The sequence below is a fragment of the Pseudocercospora fijiensis genome, assembly GCF_000340215.1.
Source record: "Pseudocercospora fijiensis CIRAD86 unplaced genomic scaffold MYCFIscaffold_9, whole genome shotgun sequence".
Lineage (NCBI taxonomy): Eukaryota > Fungi > Ascomycota > Dothideomycetes > Mycosphaerellales > Mycosphaerellaceae > Pseudocercospora > Pseudocercospora fijiensis.
In genome coordinates this window covers 4,059,580-4,073,639 of record NW_006921540.1, presented here as the reverse complement: position 1 = coordinate 4,073,639, position 14,060 = coordinate 4,059,580, and the positions used below count along the sequence as shown (strand labels likewise).

Sequence of the window (14,060 nt, the reverse complement as noted above, 5' to 3'; positions counted from 1 at the left end):
TTCTTGGCCTTGTCTCTTTGCTCCTTTGTCAGCCATGTGGATGTGAGTTGCCAAGGAATTGAACAACGTGGCGTTGTAGACTGGACGATGACTTGGCCGGGCAGGATGGCGATCGTGAGGTCGAAAATGATCTGCCAAAGCTCCGGTGGTAGGCGTTGAAGACGGGCTTCGAGTGAATTTATGTGCCAAGGCTGCTGCATTTCTCTCTTGGCGTCTCGTAGTCTCTCCGCGGCGTCTCTGAGGAGCTTTTGTTGACGCAGAGAGGATAGGCGGCCAAGACGCTGGAGTGATCGATCGCCCCTGAAGGTCATAGCCAACACCACCGACTTTACGCTCAGTTTGAGAGTGTCGAAGAGCCGTTGTGGGCAAGGCCTTTGCGAGTGGCAAGACCGCAATTAGAAAAGTATTGGGCGTGTAGTAATAAGCAAGCTCAGAGCCGCGCCAAATTTGCAAGATGACAATTGTCCAAAGCTTCGGTGGTTCTCTGTAGATGAATAGGCTTTCAGCCTTGTCTCAAATTTCATGCTTGGAACTCCTTAAGATGGCTTTAGCGACCGATGTTCTTTCGGTCTACAGCAGCCAAGATCAGGCACTGAGCGATGAAAGAAGATCCAAACCTTCATATTTCTGCGTTTGAAGCAATATATCGAATGGAATTCCGAAACGGTTCAAGCGTCAAGTCATGTTGCTGTTGTTCCGGTCGCCTTTGCCTCCATTTGCTAGAGCTCCGGACGTCGAAAAGTGAGTCCAGTTGCGTAGAACGATTTCTTCCGCTGAAGCGATCGTGCAGATACTCTGATTTGGCAGAAAACCTAGCTTTATAATAGCTCCGCCGTTTTCCACTCGACAAATGTATTGCTTTATGCATCGAACAACGCTCTTCTCACCAAGTCATACTTCATTCACCCACCGTCTCTGTTTCCATCCATTAATGAATCTCAAACGCAATTTTCGGAGTCTGCTCCAGTTTTTCGTAGAATTCGTCGAAGCCCTCTTGCCATCGCATCAGACCATCGATGTAGCATTGTCCAAGAAGAAGAAAATGATCTTCTTTTGGTCGTAAGACTAGCGGAAAGTTGCAGCCTTCAATGTATACCACGATATCGGAAGGCTGCGTGACTTGAGGTACGAGGAGGAGATGACCTTCTTCGCTTATCGCAAACCTGCGATTAAAGGCAGCGACGAATACTGCAATCCCAAATTGTGCGAGCTTTCTGACTTCGGGTGATGGGTTGACCATGGTACTAAAAGGAAAGTTAGCCAGAATCTTGATTGTATGATGCTGCTCCAGATCAGAGCTGAGAGGAGACCCCTCAGTCTGTCCCCAGAGCCATGAAGATACTCCTTGGGCTGAGCTATAGCTCTTGAGACGCAGTATACGCACCTCAATTCTAGCAAATAAGGTACATATCTCCGATTTGCATGATATTCAACAACAGTCAAATACCCAAGCCGATCATCTGCAGTACTTCTCAGGCCCTGCCAATCACAATCTGCAATTAAAGTCCGGGCCAGCATTTCAAGGCTCTCTTTTGCCATACTGGGCGCCATAGCAGCAACTTGGTCGAACCACCGCGCATCGTCCTGGTAGGTGGAGGGGTGGAATGCGCCTGCATCAGAAACAGACTTCGCGAGACAAATCGTCCAACCCTCGAGTTTCAAGATCTTACCAGACCCACCGAGGCGAACAGAGGCTTCTGGCCAGATTCCGAAGTATTGGAACTGAGAAGGATCAAATAAGAAGTCAAACTTCCGTTGCAGTCGTGGCACCCAAGACGGTAACCCATTGCCTTGAATATCCGCTTCATCTCGATGCGAGATCAGTCTCAATATCATTCCATTGTCGTCCCGAAGAGCCTCTCTCGTAGCATCAGCATGTACATCTTGCCAAGATTTTCGATAATCAGGTCTCAGCGTCTGAAGTTCTCGCAAATCTTCCGGAACCAAGCCAAGCAGTCCATAGACTTTGTCGCGAGCATCTGACGCTTCTAAGTCCTGCCCAAATTCTAATGCACCACTCAGCGATAGACATTGATAGCGGCGATACCGCATGTGGACGTCAAGCGCATGGGCAGCATTCATTAAGCCTGGAAGGGAGTACAGCTCGGAAGAGATATGCGAATCATGATAGATACGGAGCCAGACTGCCACTTCGAGAATCACGCGAAAGTCCAGCTTAGATTGACCAAGAACACAGATATTTTCAAAGGCCAGACAGGTCTCTTGTAAGACCCATAGACGACTGAGATATGCCTCGTCAGTGAAATAAATTGCCAATTGTGGGAAGCTATAGGACTGACCTAAACCACGGATTTGAGAAAAATGCATGGATCGGAGTGTCACTCCATGTGGTCTGTATCGGGCTATCTGGATGCCCTATAAAATTACCACCTTTGTTGAGCCTTTCTTGAAACACAGCGTCGCCTTGTGACTCGACATGAAGTGCTGTTATAGTCGCGAAGGCATCGACCATCAACTCTTCATTCACCGGCTCGCCGAGATAGACGACATTTCGTATTCCGTGTGAATAGACTTCTCGCATGAGAGCAACTTGATGACCTCTCTCATCGTTTTCTTGCTGGTTGATACAAATGGCATCGATCCAGAGAGTCCGTTCTTTGTTGTCGAAAGCCAGTCGATTGAGTGCCTGCCAGCTACTCTGCGGGATAAGCAGCCGTGCACCATTCACCACGAGCACCCGTGACGGAGTCGGATCACCCCAGCAGTAGGAGACAGTCTCGTATGGCGCTTTGTCGAGTGGTGCATGTTCCAAGCGTGCACGGAGGGTTCCTTGCCCGGATTGGCGTAAGACATGGAGGACTCGAATCTCATTCGTCCCTTCTTTGAGCGGAGAATATTGAAAGTCCGCTAGAGCCTGGCGTCTTTCAAGGTGAGCGATGCGAACTCGTTGCGCGATGCAATCCTCCGGAAGAGGCGTGATTCGAATGAACGAAGGCGAGCGTTGCCAAGAAGAAGATGATGGTGACAGAGAAGTTGTAAGCCGCTTGTTGCGCGCAGCAGAGAGATGGGAAGATTTTTCCGTTCTTTTCATGGTCGGCCAGATAGATGGAGAGAAGAAAAAGAAGAGAACAGCGCGGTCTTGAGGGTTTGAACGGAAGGCTGAAGGATGACACTGCCCCCGCCACCAAGACGGCTCGGCAGGTTTCGTATACATGCATGGATGCCTCATATTGATGTGTACCCAAGCCGCCAGCAAAGGCAGGCCTCAAATCAAGACCGAAAACATCCTCAGGAACACGGCCGAAGCCGGCTAAATCTCAAACTCATTCATTCATGGTGCGTACTTTCTATACATGCCACTATGGCAGCTGGCGGCGCTCGACTCAGCCCCTTCGGAAGCTTGACGCTCTAAGCCTACGATATGTGTCCCATGCTTCTCAAGCCAAGATGGAGACATCAAAGCATCAACCCATCCATCATTCGACGAAGCAACTTTCTCGACCTCTTCCCTACTCCTCGCACCATCTACCCATCCTCCCACAAATCACCTAATGTATCCTCCTCAACCCCTCCACCATCCCCCTCAAACCCTCCAAATCCACCCCCGTCCCATCCAAACCCTTGACAACCTCATTCTGCAAGACCTCAGGCATATCCAAAAACCTCTCAATCAACTCCCCATCCACAAATCGCACCGGACCTTCCTCACCCATATCCCTGACCAGCGTCTTGAACCCTCTGAACTTCGCAAACCTCACACCACCAGGACTCTTGACCATATCAGCCATCAAAGTCTGCATCCGCATCAAAAGATCCTGCCGAGGTTTTCCGATTTCGCAGTAGACGTAGATGCTGCCATCGGTGGTGGCGAGGAAAGCTTGTGGGGTGACGACGGCGCCGGGAGAGGGCTGGACGGTGATGGGACGGATGCGGTTGACCATTTCCCCGAGGAGGAATTCTGAGGTGACGCGGAGACGGCGGCGGTCTTCTTGGGAGAAGCCGTTGATGTCGTGTTGGAGGACAATGAGATTGCCTTCAGCGTCAGATTCGAGGTAGGTGTTCTCACTGACGCGGGCGCAGGCTGTGCCCCAGAGTGTTTCGAAGTGACGGGCAATTTCGATGAGGGTGTCGGGTTGGCCTTGACGGCCAGCTTTGAATTCGAGTAGGGAGAGAGATTTCATGAGGTCGGTGACTGCGATTGTGTTGTTGGTGACGCAGATGTCAATTGGTGCTGTGGCTGTTCGGTAGGAAGCTTTCTTGGTGAGAGCAGGTGTAGACGGTGTCTGATATTCGAAGTCGTATACCACGATCGTCTTCACGAGAGCAGCGACGATTCTGCCTTGGCAGACTGCAAGGCAGCGGCAGGCACCACGTACTGCGAGCTCAGTGACTAGCTTGATGCGCCGGTCTTCCGTGATCTCGAGTACCAGTATTCGTCCCTTGGCATTATTTGCGTCCTGGTCGTCCAAATATGCGGTACCAACGACGAATCGCTCAGCCTCCTCGCCTGAGCCATCATCGAGGTAACACCTGATTACGCATTCGACGAGTTCATCTTCATTCAGTGCCCATGTATCAAGCTCTTTGAAGGCAACCTCGTCGACGAGCTTGAAGTGCGATGCGACCTCTTCATTGCCTGCGGAAAGGGTACGCTTGATGCAGCCAAGGCCGAACGCCTTCAGCTCCGCCGAATATGCAATTCGTCGTACCGTCTCATGAATGAACAGATCTTGCACGTGGGTTGTTCTCTCCTCATCAACGACGGCGAGCTTGAGCTCATTCTCGCCGTTCTCATCAGTTGTGGCGATGGCGATAGCACCTGCATAGTCGCCGAAGCTGTCAAAGGATGCTATACATGTTGCATTCTCTGCTGTGACAGCAGAGTAGACGAGTCGTCCATCCGAACCGTAAATCAGTGAAGGATGCTCACACGTAGCAAAGACGTTCTGTAACCCGTCGGCTCGTGGTAAAGCTGCGAAGTTGGCTTGTTGTGTGCCAAGTATGATGCATTTCCGTGCCGAGAATGGTTGCTGCGCTGATGTGACGCTGTAAGTGACCACATTACCGTCTGCGAGACCTACAAAGAGCGTTGCTGGCTGGTCCTTCAATATGTTTGCCACAATCAGCGACCTTGGCACTGCCAAAGACTCTTCCTCTGCCACTCGCTCGCTGGCAGTTGGCTGCAAGTCCTGCAAGGAAAGGAATGAGACTTTGCTGTCTTTCCAGAAGCCGGCTACGCACGCGTTGGGTATTGATGGTGAAAGCGCTATGCACGAGACTTGCTCTTCGCTTCCGAACTTCCGCTCGGCTTGCACTTGGATGTTGGAAGCCGAGAGATCCAGGACTACTAATACTGCTCCTTGAAGCGAGACGAGAATCTTCTCGCCATCAGCCGCCACCGCTGTGATAGACGTCCCGCTTGGCGCTTGCCAGCGGTCAGTGACCATGTCGCCTTCGGAATCAGTAAGTAGCACCGACGAGCTAGTCACTTGTACTGCGCGTCCGTCACGTAGATCCCCTGCGAACAATGTGGCATCTTTGAGCTCAAAGCCGCGGAATGAGTCTCTTGCTTCAATATCTCCGTCTTCTGTAAACACCACCACATTGGTGTGCGAGACATGACTGACAATGAGGGTGTCGACATATTGGGCTGCAGCACTGGTACGCAAGCTGAAGATGGATGATATTGGTGCACCAAGGTCACCAAGGCTTCCTCTATCCTCGAGACCGACACCGGATCTCACAGACCGCAAGCTTCCATCATTGAAGGCTCCAGAACCAGTGACTATCCTTGCTTGTCCACTCGAGAACTCATTAACGGGTGCGTCAAGGCTTCGATTGCCCATATCCATGACCGTGAAGTCTAAGATTGGTGCGATGTTAGGAAAGCTTTGCAGCACGTCTATCCGCTTGGGTGAAATTTGAATGACTTGGCTGTCTCCCTGATGGCTTCCGACGAATACTCGACCTTCGTCCAAGTAGACCAGTGTGCTTGCTCGACTAGTTTCGCCAAGCACGTCGATCTCCAAGCTTTGATAGTCTCCATGTGGTGAGGTATTGACCATGAGTAAGTAGAGCTTCTTGTAGTCGTCTGCTAGTATATATCGTTGCTCGTCCAGTTTGCACCAGGCCACAAACACTGTTGCATCTTCGAGCGGTTGAGAGTCCTGCACCTTATGCTCCCACTCATCAACATATGTTATCCTGGTTTCGCCCACGACTAGGAGACCGTATGTGGGTGCAGGGAGCGGGATCATGAAACTTGAGCCCATTTCTAATGAGCCGGTGACATCGACGCCCTTCTCTAGTTCGGCAGTAGCTGGCTCCTCGTTCGGCCTCAGACTGGGTGAGTACTCCAGCTCTCTGATCTTTATTCGGACCTGATTCTTGCTGTCCTCGTATAGAACTGCAAACATGGGGTCTGTCTTTCCTCGAGGTCCAGTATCTCGTCGATAGAGAAAACAGCTACTTCTCACAAACAGCTCTGGTATCCTGACTTGGATTGGGTCTCCCAATTCTCCAATCTCATTATCGGCGGCTTTTCGCTTGCCCTTACCAGCATGTGCGATAGGCAGGACATTTACGACGCCTTCATAGACCTCCAAAGTCATGAATCGACTCGTGGGGTCAATATGCACTCTATCGCCTGTCTGGCTGTCTCTTGCTGCCTTGTCGGCAATGTCGACCATGCTCTTCTCGGTCTTGAGGTCTTGCCGTTCGCCATCCCAGCTGAGGGTGAAGTAGTTGTACCGATCTGTGCCGACGAACAGATGATCTGTCTGGCTCGTGGCGGGTCGGAGCTTGTGCAGCAAAGTCACCTTGCCGTATATCGCCTTCGAATGCTGGAGGACTAAGGTGGTATCGCCAGGACTTGCCCTCCATATCTCCAGCCTGTTTGCTTTTGCCACAACCAAGTCTTCTGCATCAGGCGATGTAAATGATAGCTTCAGAGCATGCCTAATGCTCGAGGGCCTGTGGATTGGTGCGAGATACGCCATCTCGACTCCGGCGCTGATGAGAGGTCGGGTCTAGCTGCTGAATCGTGGTATTTCTTCGACAACTCCCGATGCGGATTGGTGCTTGTGACCATCTCAGTCCAGCTGGATATTGGCACATGAAAGTGGATACTTTTGTTCAGCGGAAGTGAATGTTCCAACGTCCGCTGTGAGTGAGCTACATCATCAGTGTGAGCTCCATCGCGTCGAACCGCGTCTGCGACCTCGGCTCCACTCCCGGCCCGGCCCGGCCGCCTCGTCAAATGCTTGACCATCACATGAAATTTTGAAGTACACCCACCATTCTTTGCGACAACATCATACTGCCTCATAGTCAAGGCATATCATGGCGCGTAAGTCGCCTATATCGTTGCTTTGCCTGAGAAAGGTCATATTGTTCCCTCACTAACACTTCCCGCCAGCCGTCAAGGAGGAAGACGACCCAGTCATCGCGGAATACGACGTCTACCTCACCCCACCACTCGCCGAACATATCTACCTTCTGCAGTACCCAAATCGGCCTCGATATCGTGGGTACAACAGTCAGTATGGAGCGACGCCAGAGCATATGCGCATCAAGCCGCATAGCGGATACATGGAAATGGACATCAAGCTCAACACAGAGCACAATTTCAACAAGTACATGGGCTTGAAGTGGGGAGATGCGACCAAGGCTTCGAAAGAACTCCATAACATCTCCGGCACGTATGGTCCAGCAGCTGGTCTCGTCCCGGCCAAGGCGCGAGGCTTGCAGCGAGGTACGCTCAAAGACAACGCCCAGAGAGATGTGGACCTTGAAAACGACTTGCAGTCCTTCAAAGAGGCGGAGAAGGACAAGAAAGTACACGACATACAGACTTTGGGAGGTCAGATCATTCGTCACGATGCGGAGACTGAAGCCGGCAAGCCATATTACTTCGTTGGTGCGTTTCAAGGCGACAAGTTGCACTTGACCAAAATTACTGGCACAGTTCAGATGCGACCCAACTTTCATCATCTTGACGCAGAAGAAGAGCGGTCGCGCATAGCATCATCTCGCGCTCAAGCTGATGCTGGAGTGCCTATCACGCAACCCGTCGCCCAGACTTTGAAGCAGAATCAACTATCAAACGAGGACAAGAATAGCGTCGAGTACAAGCTCAAGACAGTCATGGGCGCTGCTGCTACCGAGCGGTGGATTCCAATGGAGTACGTTGACGACGAGTCCGATAGAGCTTATCGTGCTTTTGAGGAGAAGCTCAAGGTCAGAGATGTGGAGAATGCGCCGCACCTGAAGAGTCAGCTGGACAATGACGGCTATCTGGATGCCATTTCCGCGCCGAGACACGATTCGCCGACACGGAGGAGGAAGCGGGCGTCCAGGAAGAAGGAGATGGTGGAGCTCGAAGACGACGAAGACGAGCAGATGGCCGATGTGGACGCTGAGGCTGGAGCAGCTGCGGGCTGAGAAGGCTTGCTGAATCTGCCTACCACTACTCATACTCCGCCAAAGCTGCGACGAGAACGCTCAAATTCTGCTTTTGCACTTCTCAAAGCCGTCATTGGGAGTGATACTCCTTGATCCCACCTGCCGCGCTGGTCACCAGTCCACGCACGCTCCGAAATTGTAGCAGGTTTCGCAGCGTCAGCGAAGTCTTCTGCTGCATAGCGGCTCACTCGTGGACCTTATGAGCCGAGACGCGCTGCAAAATCAGAGCAGCTCATGTCATGGTGGCATGCTATGCAGGTTGCTCGCAGCTCTGACATTGAAGGTAGCTCAGTTCCAAGATTCAATCCAGAATGTTTGATCACACGTAGGTGTAGACCTTCCCACTACAGCCATGAGAGAATGCCAATCACTGATACGGTATAATCAATTGCAGAATCGCGCTTGGTGTCTCAAGTCAGCTCAAGTTTTTCAGCAATCACTGGCGATACCACAATGGCATCAAAGCGTTCCTGTGACGAATTCAAGCGTGGTGAACCTTTAAACGGCATGTGAGGGTTCTCACTATAGTTACGAGAGAATCTCAGCCACTGATTTGGTAAAATTAATTGCAGAATCGCGCTTCGTGTCCCAGGACCAAGTCCACGGCCATCTCGCAAACCGAACGTATTCTCTAGCAACCGCAGGCGATACCACAATGGCATCAAAGCGCACCTGTGACGGAGTCATGCGTGGTGAACCTCTAAACGGCATGTGCAGTGTCTCACTTCAAAGTTTCGCTGATAAACTGGCCCCTCTGCCATGCGCTGACTTCTAGCTATGGAAGCTTCACGTCATCGGCTCCATGAAGCCCTTCACGATGGAGTCGTTGAGAGTGATGCCGGGACTTCTGAAATTCACCATTGTCAATCCCAGCCCTCTTGTTGTGCAGCAATCAAGCAAACAGGCCCTGCGCCCTCAAGTCTCCCATCATCTGCCTCATGATCAGCACGCATTCCACAACTCTTCGAATCACCGGTAATTGAAGAGCCTACCAACCCCTCCGTCCTATAAACACGCGACGAACGAGTATACCAGCCTACAAATCCAAGGGCCTTGAGAAGCTCCGAGTTCTTCTCTTCCAATTCATCTTTCTCCACATCAACCCAGCATCTGATCTTCAAGGCCATGGCTTTGTGAGTCGGCGAGAGCGTCACGACCCATTTCTTCACATCGTCGTAGTGGCCAATGAATGTTGTCTCGGTAGAATGAATAGCAGCGAGTGTGTTGCGGAAGAGGCGATTGATTTGCAGCTGTGGTGGCGGTTTGCAGTCTATGTTGATGGTGATGACTTTGGGAGGCTACATGATTGTGATGAGCGGCCAGGCGAGGTCTTTGGTTTCGTCGTGGGGTCCTTGAGGGAGGGCGTTGAAGAGGCGGGAGAACTCGGTGTCTTTGTCGACGGAGGCCATTGTGTTTCTTTCTTTGTTGGGCTCGATCGATGAAAAAGCGTCTTTATGGAATGTATCTCTCTCGAAGGCGGCAAGAGCTTGACGGGTTGCAAGAAGACGTGGATTGCATCCACTGCCGATGGTAGCGGAAGCTCTGTGCTGTGAAGTCGGTGAGGAAGAACTGGAAGACTGAAGTGTTAGTCTGGAACGTCGGGCATGCCGCCAAGAACCGCATGTGCAATAACAACCCGCCCACCCGAATTTGACACACCAGACCACGGACTTCAATTCTCGATCTTCTCTCCAACCTCACACCCCTTCCCACCCACCAGAATCTCGCACCGCACCATGTCTCAGCCACCACCACCACCACAGAGAACACTGCGTGAAAACCTCGGATCCCTCCCGCAAGAACTCTACGACAAAATCTTCGACGAGACCTTCGCCGCCCCAAAATCCATCATCCACATCACCCGCGAGACTGTGCTTCCCGACGACAAACTCCGCAAAGTCAGTCGCGCCACCAGACAGAAGTACTTCCAGTCGCTTGGCAAGAACACCATCTTCGTGGGCCAATGCAGTATCGTGGGACTCTGGCTTTGCCGCATAGACTGGAGCCGGGCGATACGGGATATTCGCGTCTTCGTGGAGCATGGCGAGAGGACTTGGCCTGTGAGATTGTCGTGGTCAGGCGGGAACTGGGATTGGGGTAAAGCCAGGCTGAGTGCCTGGTGTATGGCTCAGCAGTTTCGTTACGAGGCGGACGTAAGTGTTTCGCTCTGTTGACGGTTGCGTTGGCTTTGTACTGACAATATGTGCAGATGATGGCTAGTTTGGAGGGCGCTTGGGAAGGAATGGAGGACGAGAACAAGAGCCTCGCTTCCGCTCGATCCTGGTCTTCGATGGCAAGGGAGTCGGAGCTGGGTGGCTGTATTCATTGTAACAAACTCCGAGCGCGTGCCTCTCAAGCTCAGACTTCTCAGTGCCATTTCCCCCGTCCAGCATCATAAAATCAGTCCCGAGCAAAAAGCCACTTGCCCAACAAGACTGGGAGTCCTTACTCGACAAGTGTGTGTAAGAGCTAGGTGAGTAGACGCTTTTGTACAAGGCATGACTCCAACAAACGTGGACGACTAAGGCGGCAAATTCAGAGACGGCGACATTGTGTCATCGCTGTGTCTCGGAGCGAGGATCATCTAAGCTAGGTGAGTACGCGTTTGCGTACAAGGCATGACTCCAACAAATGCGGACAACCAAGGCGGCACCTTCAGAAACGGCGACATGGCTTCATGGCTTTGTCTCGGAGTGAGCATCGTCCAAAGCACTGCTGACACTTCTACCTACCTTATCACTTTTACGTAAGTATACCTCTATGTATAAGGCACGACTCCAGCCGACTGTGTGCGACTGAGGCAATCGTGTCAGAGATGCCAGCACTGTCTCACCACTGTGATTCGGAGCAAGCATCGTCAGAGAAAATGCTAACCCTGATACCCATTTCTTTTCGGTGTACATGACGAGAAAATCCTTGGACATCACATCCGTACGAACCTTAGAACATCTCCGCCGCCTCCTCGAGTGCCTACCGCGAGAGTTGTACAACGTTATCTATCTACGACGCAACATTCACAGCTCCTTCAAGCATCATTCGTATCGCCGGCGACACCAAGATGGAGTTTTTCAACCTGACTCAAGTGGACTCTACGTCCCGAGCCAAGTACATCCAGTCGCACAGCACCAACACTGTGTTCATCGGCTGTCAAAACGTCGTAGGACTCTGGCTCGGTACTCCAGAGTGGCGGGATAAGATCCAAAACGCTCGAGTCTTCATTCGTTATGGAGAGCATTGTGGCGATATACTCTTTTTGCCGTGGAATCTTGCGGCTTTGGAGTTACTCCGACGCAGAAGTGCCAGGCCCCTCAACTTCGAGACAGAGGTGCGTGTCAACTTTACCGTTGCCTCCATCCCCGCGAGTGATCAGGTGCTGAGATGCTTCAGCTGGTGGAAAGTCTCAAGACCTGCCGCAAGGGGCCTGTCACGGTCAGAAATGTATGAGATTCCATATGGATCGAGGGCGGTCGACACGAAGGTCTGATCTTACAAAGAGACTACGAAGAATCGCACGTGGCGACCGGCGGGCTCTCATCGGGATAGCCAGGCAAGGCATGGCGGCGAGATTATGTGTATTGTTGCCCTGAAGGAGCCCGCCTTACTGCTGCCGCCTCGCTCAGGGGCGATAGACGTAGCAGCAAGAGACATGGACGTCATATGCACTCTACTCTTTTGCACCAAATTGTAACATAACTGTTGATGAATAGCACCAATTCGCCACACGCAATGTGTAAGTATCCAGTAGCAGTCCATCGGCACCCACTCCAAACTTGTTCTCTTGGACGCGCCCCTCAAGCTCCAAGATTTCCTCTCCTCCCCTTCGTCCTACCTACGCAGCACCCAAATGCGTCGAGCTGCATCCACGAGCATCTTCAGAGCGTCTTCTTCTTCCCCTCACACCTCTTGGCCGCTCCACCAGCAAGTGATGCTCATGGTCGGGCATTGGGAGAGACAGAACCCGGCGTCGTACTGTCCGACTAATGACATGTTGGTGAAGCTTTTGCGCCCCTGCCGGCGCACTTGAATAGCTGTCGGCAGCTTGGATTTGCTATCGAGGCTTGTATGTGGTGATGTGCGAGCATACTCTGGAGGAGATCTGGCGGTGAGGGAGGGTTGAGATGAGGTCGCGGAGCTTGTCTGATTCGTTATCAACTTCTGTTGTCTTCAACTGGCGGATCTGGGGGTCTTGAAGCCGGAGGTTGAGTCCGAATTGACGGTGAGTAGCATCTTAGCCTCTATAAGGGGACCCGGGTTTCTCGCTGTTCGGGATATGTAATGAACGTAGGGGGACTGTGTCTCGAGTGAGCAGTGTTTCAAGTAAGAGAGCTTCAACTGGAGCCTACTGATCTCGTTTGCACATGCCAGTCTAACGTCACTTGACCTCAGGGACGTGATTTCTAGGCAGCCTGGCACCAACTGTCATATGCACGGACATAAAATTTCGCCACCGCCAGCTTCAATTCCAGTAGCAACGCACAGCTTCATTTCAACTTCCCCCCAACACTCCAACACCACACTATCGCATTGCACCCATCCCACGCCGCAATGTCTCAACCAATCCCGCCACCCACCCTCCACGACCTCGTTCAGTCTCTCCCACAAGAGCTCTACGACGAGATCTACGACCTGACCTTCACCCCAGCCACCAAAGTCGCCCAGGTCAAGATCAGCCGCAAAGGCAAAGTCAAAATCCCTCACCTCAGTCTCCTCCAAGTCAACCGCGCCACAAGAGCCCGCTACATCAGCGCTCTCACCCTCACCGGCGAGGAAGCCGTCACGAAGAAATGTGTCGAGAAGATGCCCGCCGCCTTGCGCCGCCAGCTCAAGGACGTCCGTACCTTTGATCACAAGGGAAAGCCACGGCACGGTGTAGGTCGTGTTTGCTACAGGCGCCAATCACTCCACTATCTGGAGCAGGAATTGAATGAAGGGGTGTGGAAGAGTTTCAGGTTCGAGAGTCAGGTAAGTAATCCGTGCCGTTCTGCTTCGAGAGGATGGTACTGATGAGAGGTAGATGACTGCTAGCTTGAAGCTGAACGAGTAAGCCGCATGCTCAGGGCCATCGAGGCAAGGAGAGGGCGGTAACAGTGACGCGATGACCTGGGAACCGCAAAGATGTGTGGAGCGTCCGGGACACCGAGGGAGGGAACGAGAATGGCTCACCTTGGAGTAGTTCTAGAAATGCAAAATGAAGTGTTGCCTTTCTACTACTGCTTCCAATTTTCCATAACTGTCTAAGGTGATGAGGTCTGCTTACGAGGCACTAGGCGATTATAGCACTCTAGAGCGAGCGTCTTAAGCTACAATGCTAAGTTACTCCTTATCATCGCTTCCGTTTCCTATAAATATCCAAGGTAATAAGGTCTGCTTAAGAGGCATTAGACGATTATAGAATTCTAGAGCGAGCGTCTAGAACAGAACTACTAATACAACGTGTTACTTCCTACCACTACTCCTTCCCCTTCCCGAGAACCATCCACGACTGTGAACTCCGTGTCAAAATCTCGAATAGCGGGACTCTAGAACTACAACATTGCGGCAGGTATCTCCTCGAAATTCCTTCCGTCTCTTATGAATGTCCAAGGCCATGGGCTCAATCTGCAAGGCATTAGAAGACAATGGCACTTCAGAGTGCT

General features: G+C 51.9%; 5 protein-coding genes across 5 annotated transcripts; 3 read left to right on the top strand and 2 right to left on the bottom strand.

Annotated features, from left to right (window-relative positions):
- Positions 1-2,524: 2,524 nt before the first annotated feature.
- On the bottom strand, positions 2,525-2,863 carry MYCFIDRAFT_122405 (uncharacterized protein; the record flags this gene model as incomplete). The annotated part of the gene is made up of 1 exon (XM_007932992.1): positions 2,525-2,863. A coding segment is annotated over one exon (339 nt), but the record flags the coding sequence as incomplete, so codon positions are not given.
- Positions 2,864-3,509: 646 nt separating this feature from the next.
- On the bottom strand, positions 3,510-6,959 carry MYCFIDRAFT_43692 (uncharacterized protein; the record flags this gene model as incomplete). The annotated part of the gene is made up of 1 exon (XM_007932367.1): positions 3,510-6,959. The coding sequence occupies one exon, from the start codon at positions 6,957-6,959 to the stop codon at positions 3,510-3,512; it is 3,450 nt and encodes a 1,149-aa protein (XP_007930558.1).
- Positions 6,960-7,302: 343 nt separating this feature from the next.
- On the top strand, positions 7,303-8,403 carry MYCFIDRAFT_200027 (uncharacterized protein; the record flags this gene model as incomplete). Its single annotated transcript, XM_007932991.1, has 2 exons — positions 7,303-7,309; positions 7,379-8,403. 2 exons carry the CDS (start codon positions 7,303-7,305, stop codon positions 8,401-8,403), a joined length of 1,032 nt encoding a protein of 343 aa, XP_007931182.1.
- Positions 8,404-9,862: 1,459 nt separating this feature from the next.
- MYCFIDRAFT_179021 (uncharacterized protein) lies at positions 9,863-11,908 on the top strand (the record flags this gene model as incomplete). Its single annotated transcript, XM_007932990.1, is given in 13 exon segments — positions 9,863-9,931; positions 9,959-9,982; positions 10,014-10,563; positions 10,583-10,627; positions 10,652-10,736; positions 10,767-10,865; positions 10,892-10,897; positions 10,921-10,937; positions 10,964-11,017; positions 11,041-11,170; positions 11,206-11,250; positions 11,277-11,390; positions 11,455-11,908. The coding sequence occupies 13 exon segments, from the start codon at positions 9,863-9,865 to the stop codon at positions 11,906-11,908; spliced, it is 1,692 nt and encodes a 563-aa protein (XP_007931181.1).
- Positions 11,909-12,969: 1,061 nt separating this feature from the next.
- On the top strand, positions 12,970-13,999 carry MYCFIDRAFT_83717 (uncharacterized protein; the record flags this gene model as incomplete). The annotated part of the gene is made up of 2 exons (XM_007932989.1): positions 12,970-13,386; positions 13,967-13,999. The coding sequence occupies 2 exons, from the start codon at positions 12,970-12,972 to the stop codon at positions 13,997-13,999; spliced, it is 450 nt and encodes a 149-aa protein (XP_007931180.1).
- Between the last annotated feature and the right edge of the window lie 61 nt (positions 14,000-14,060).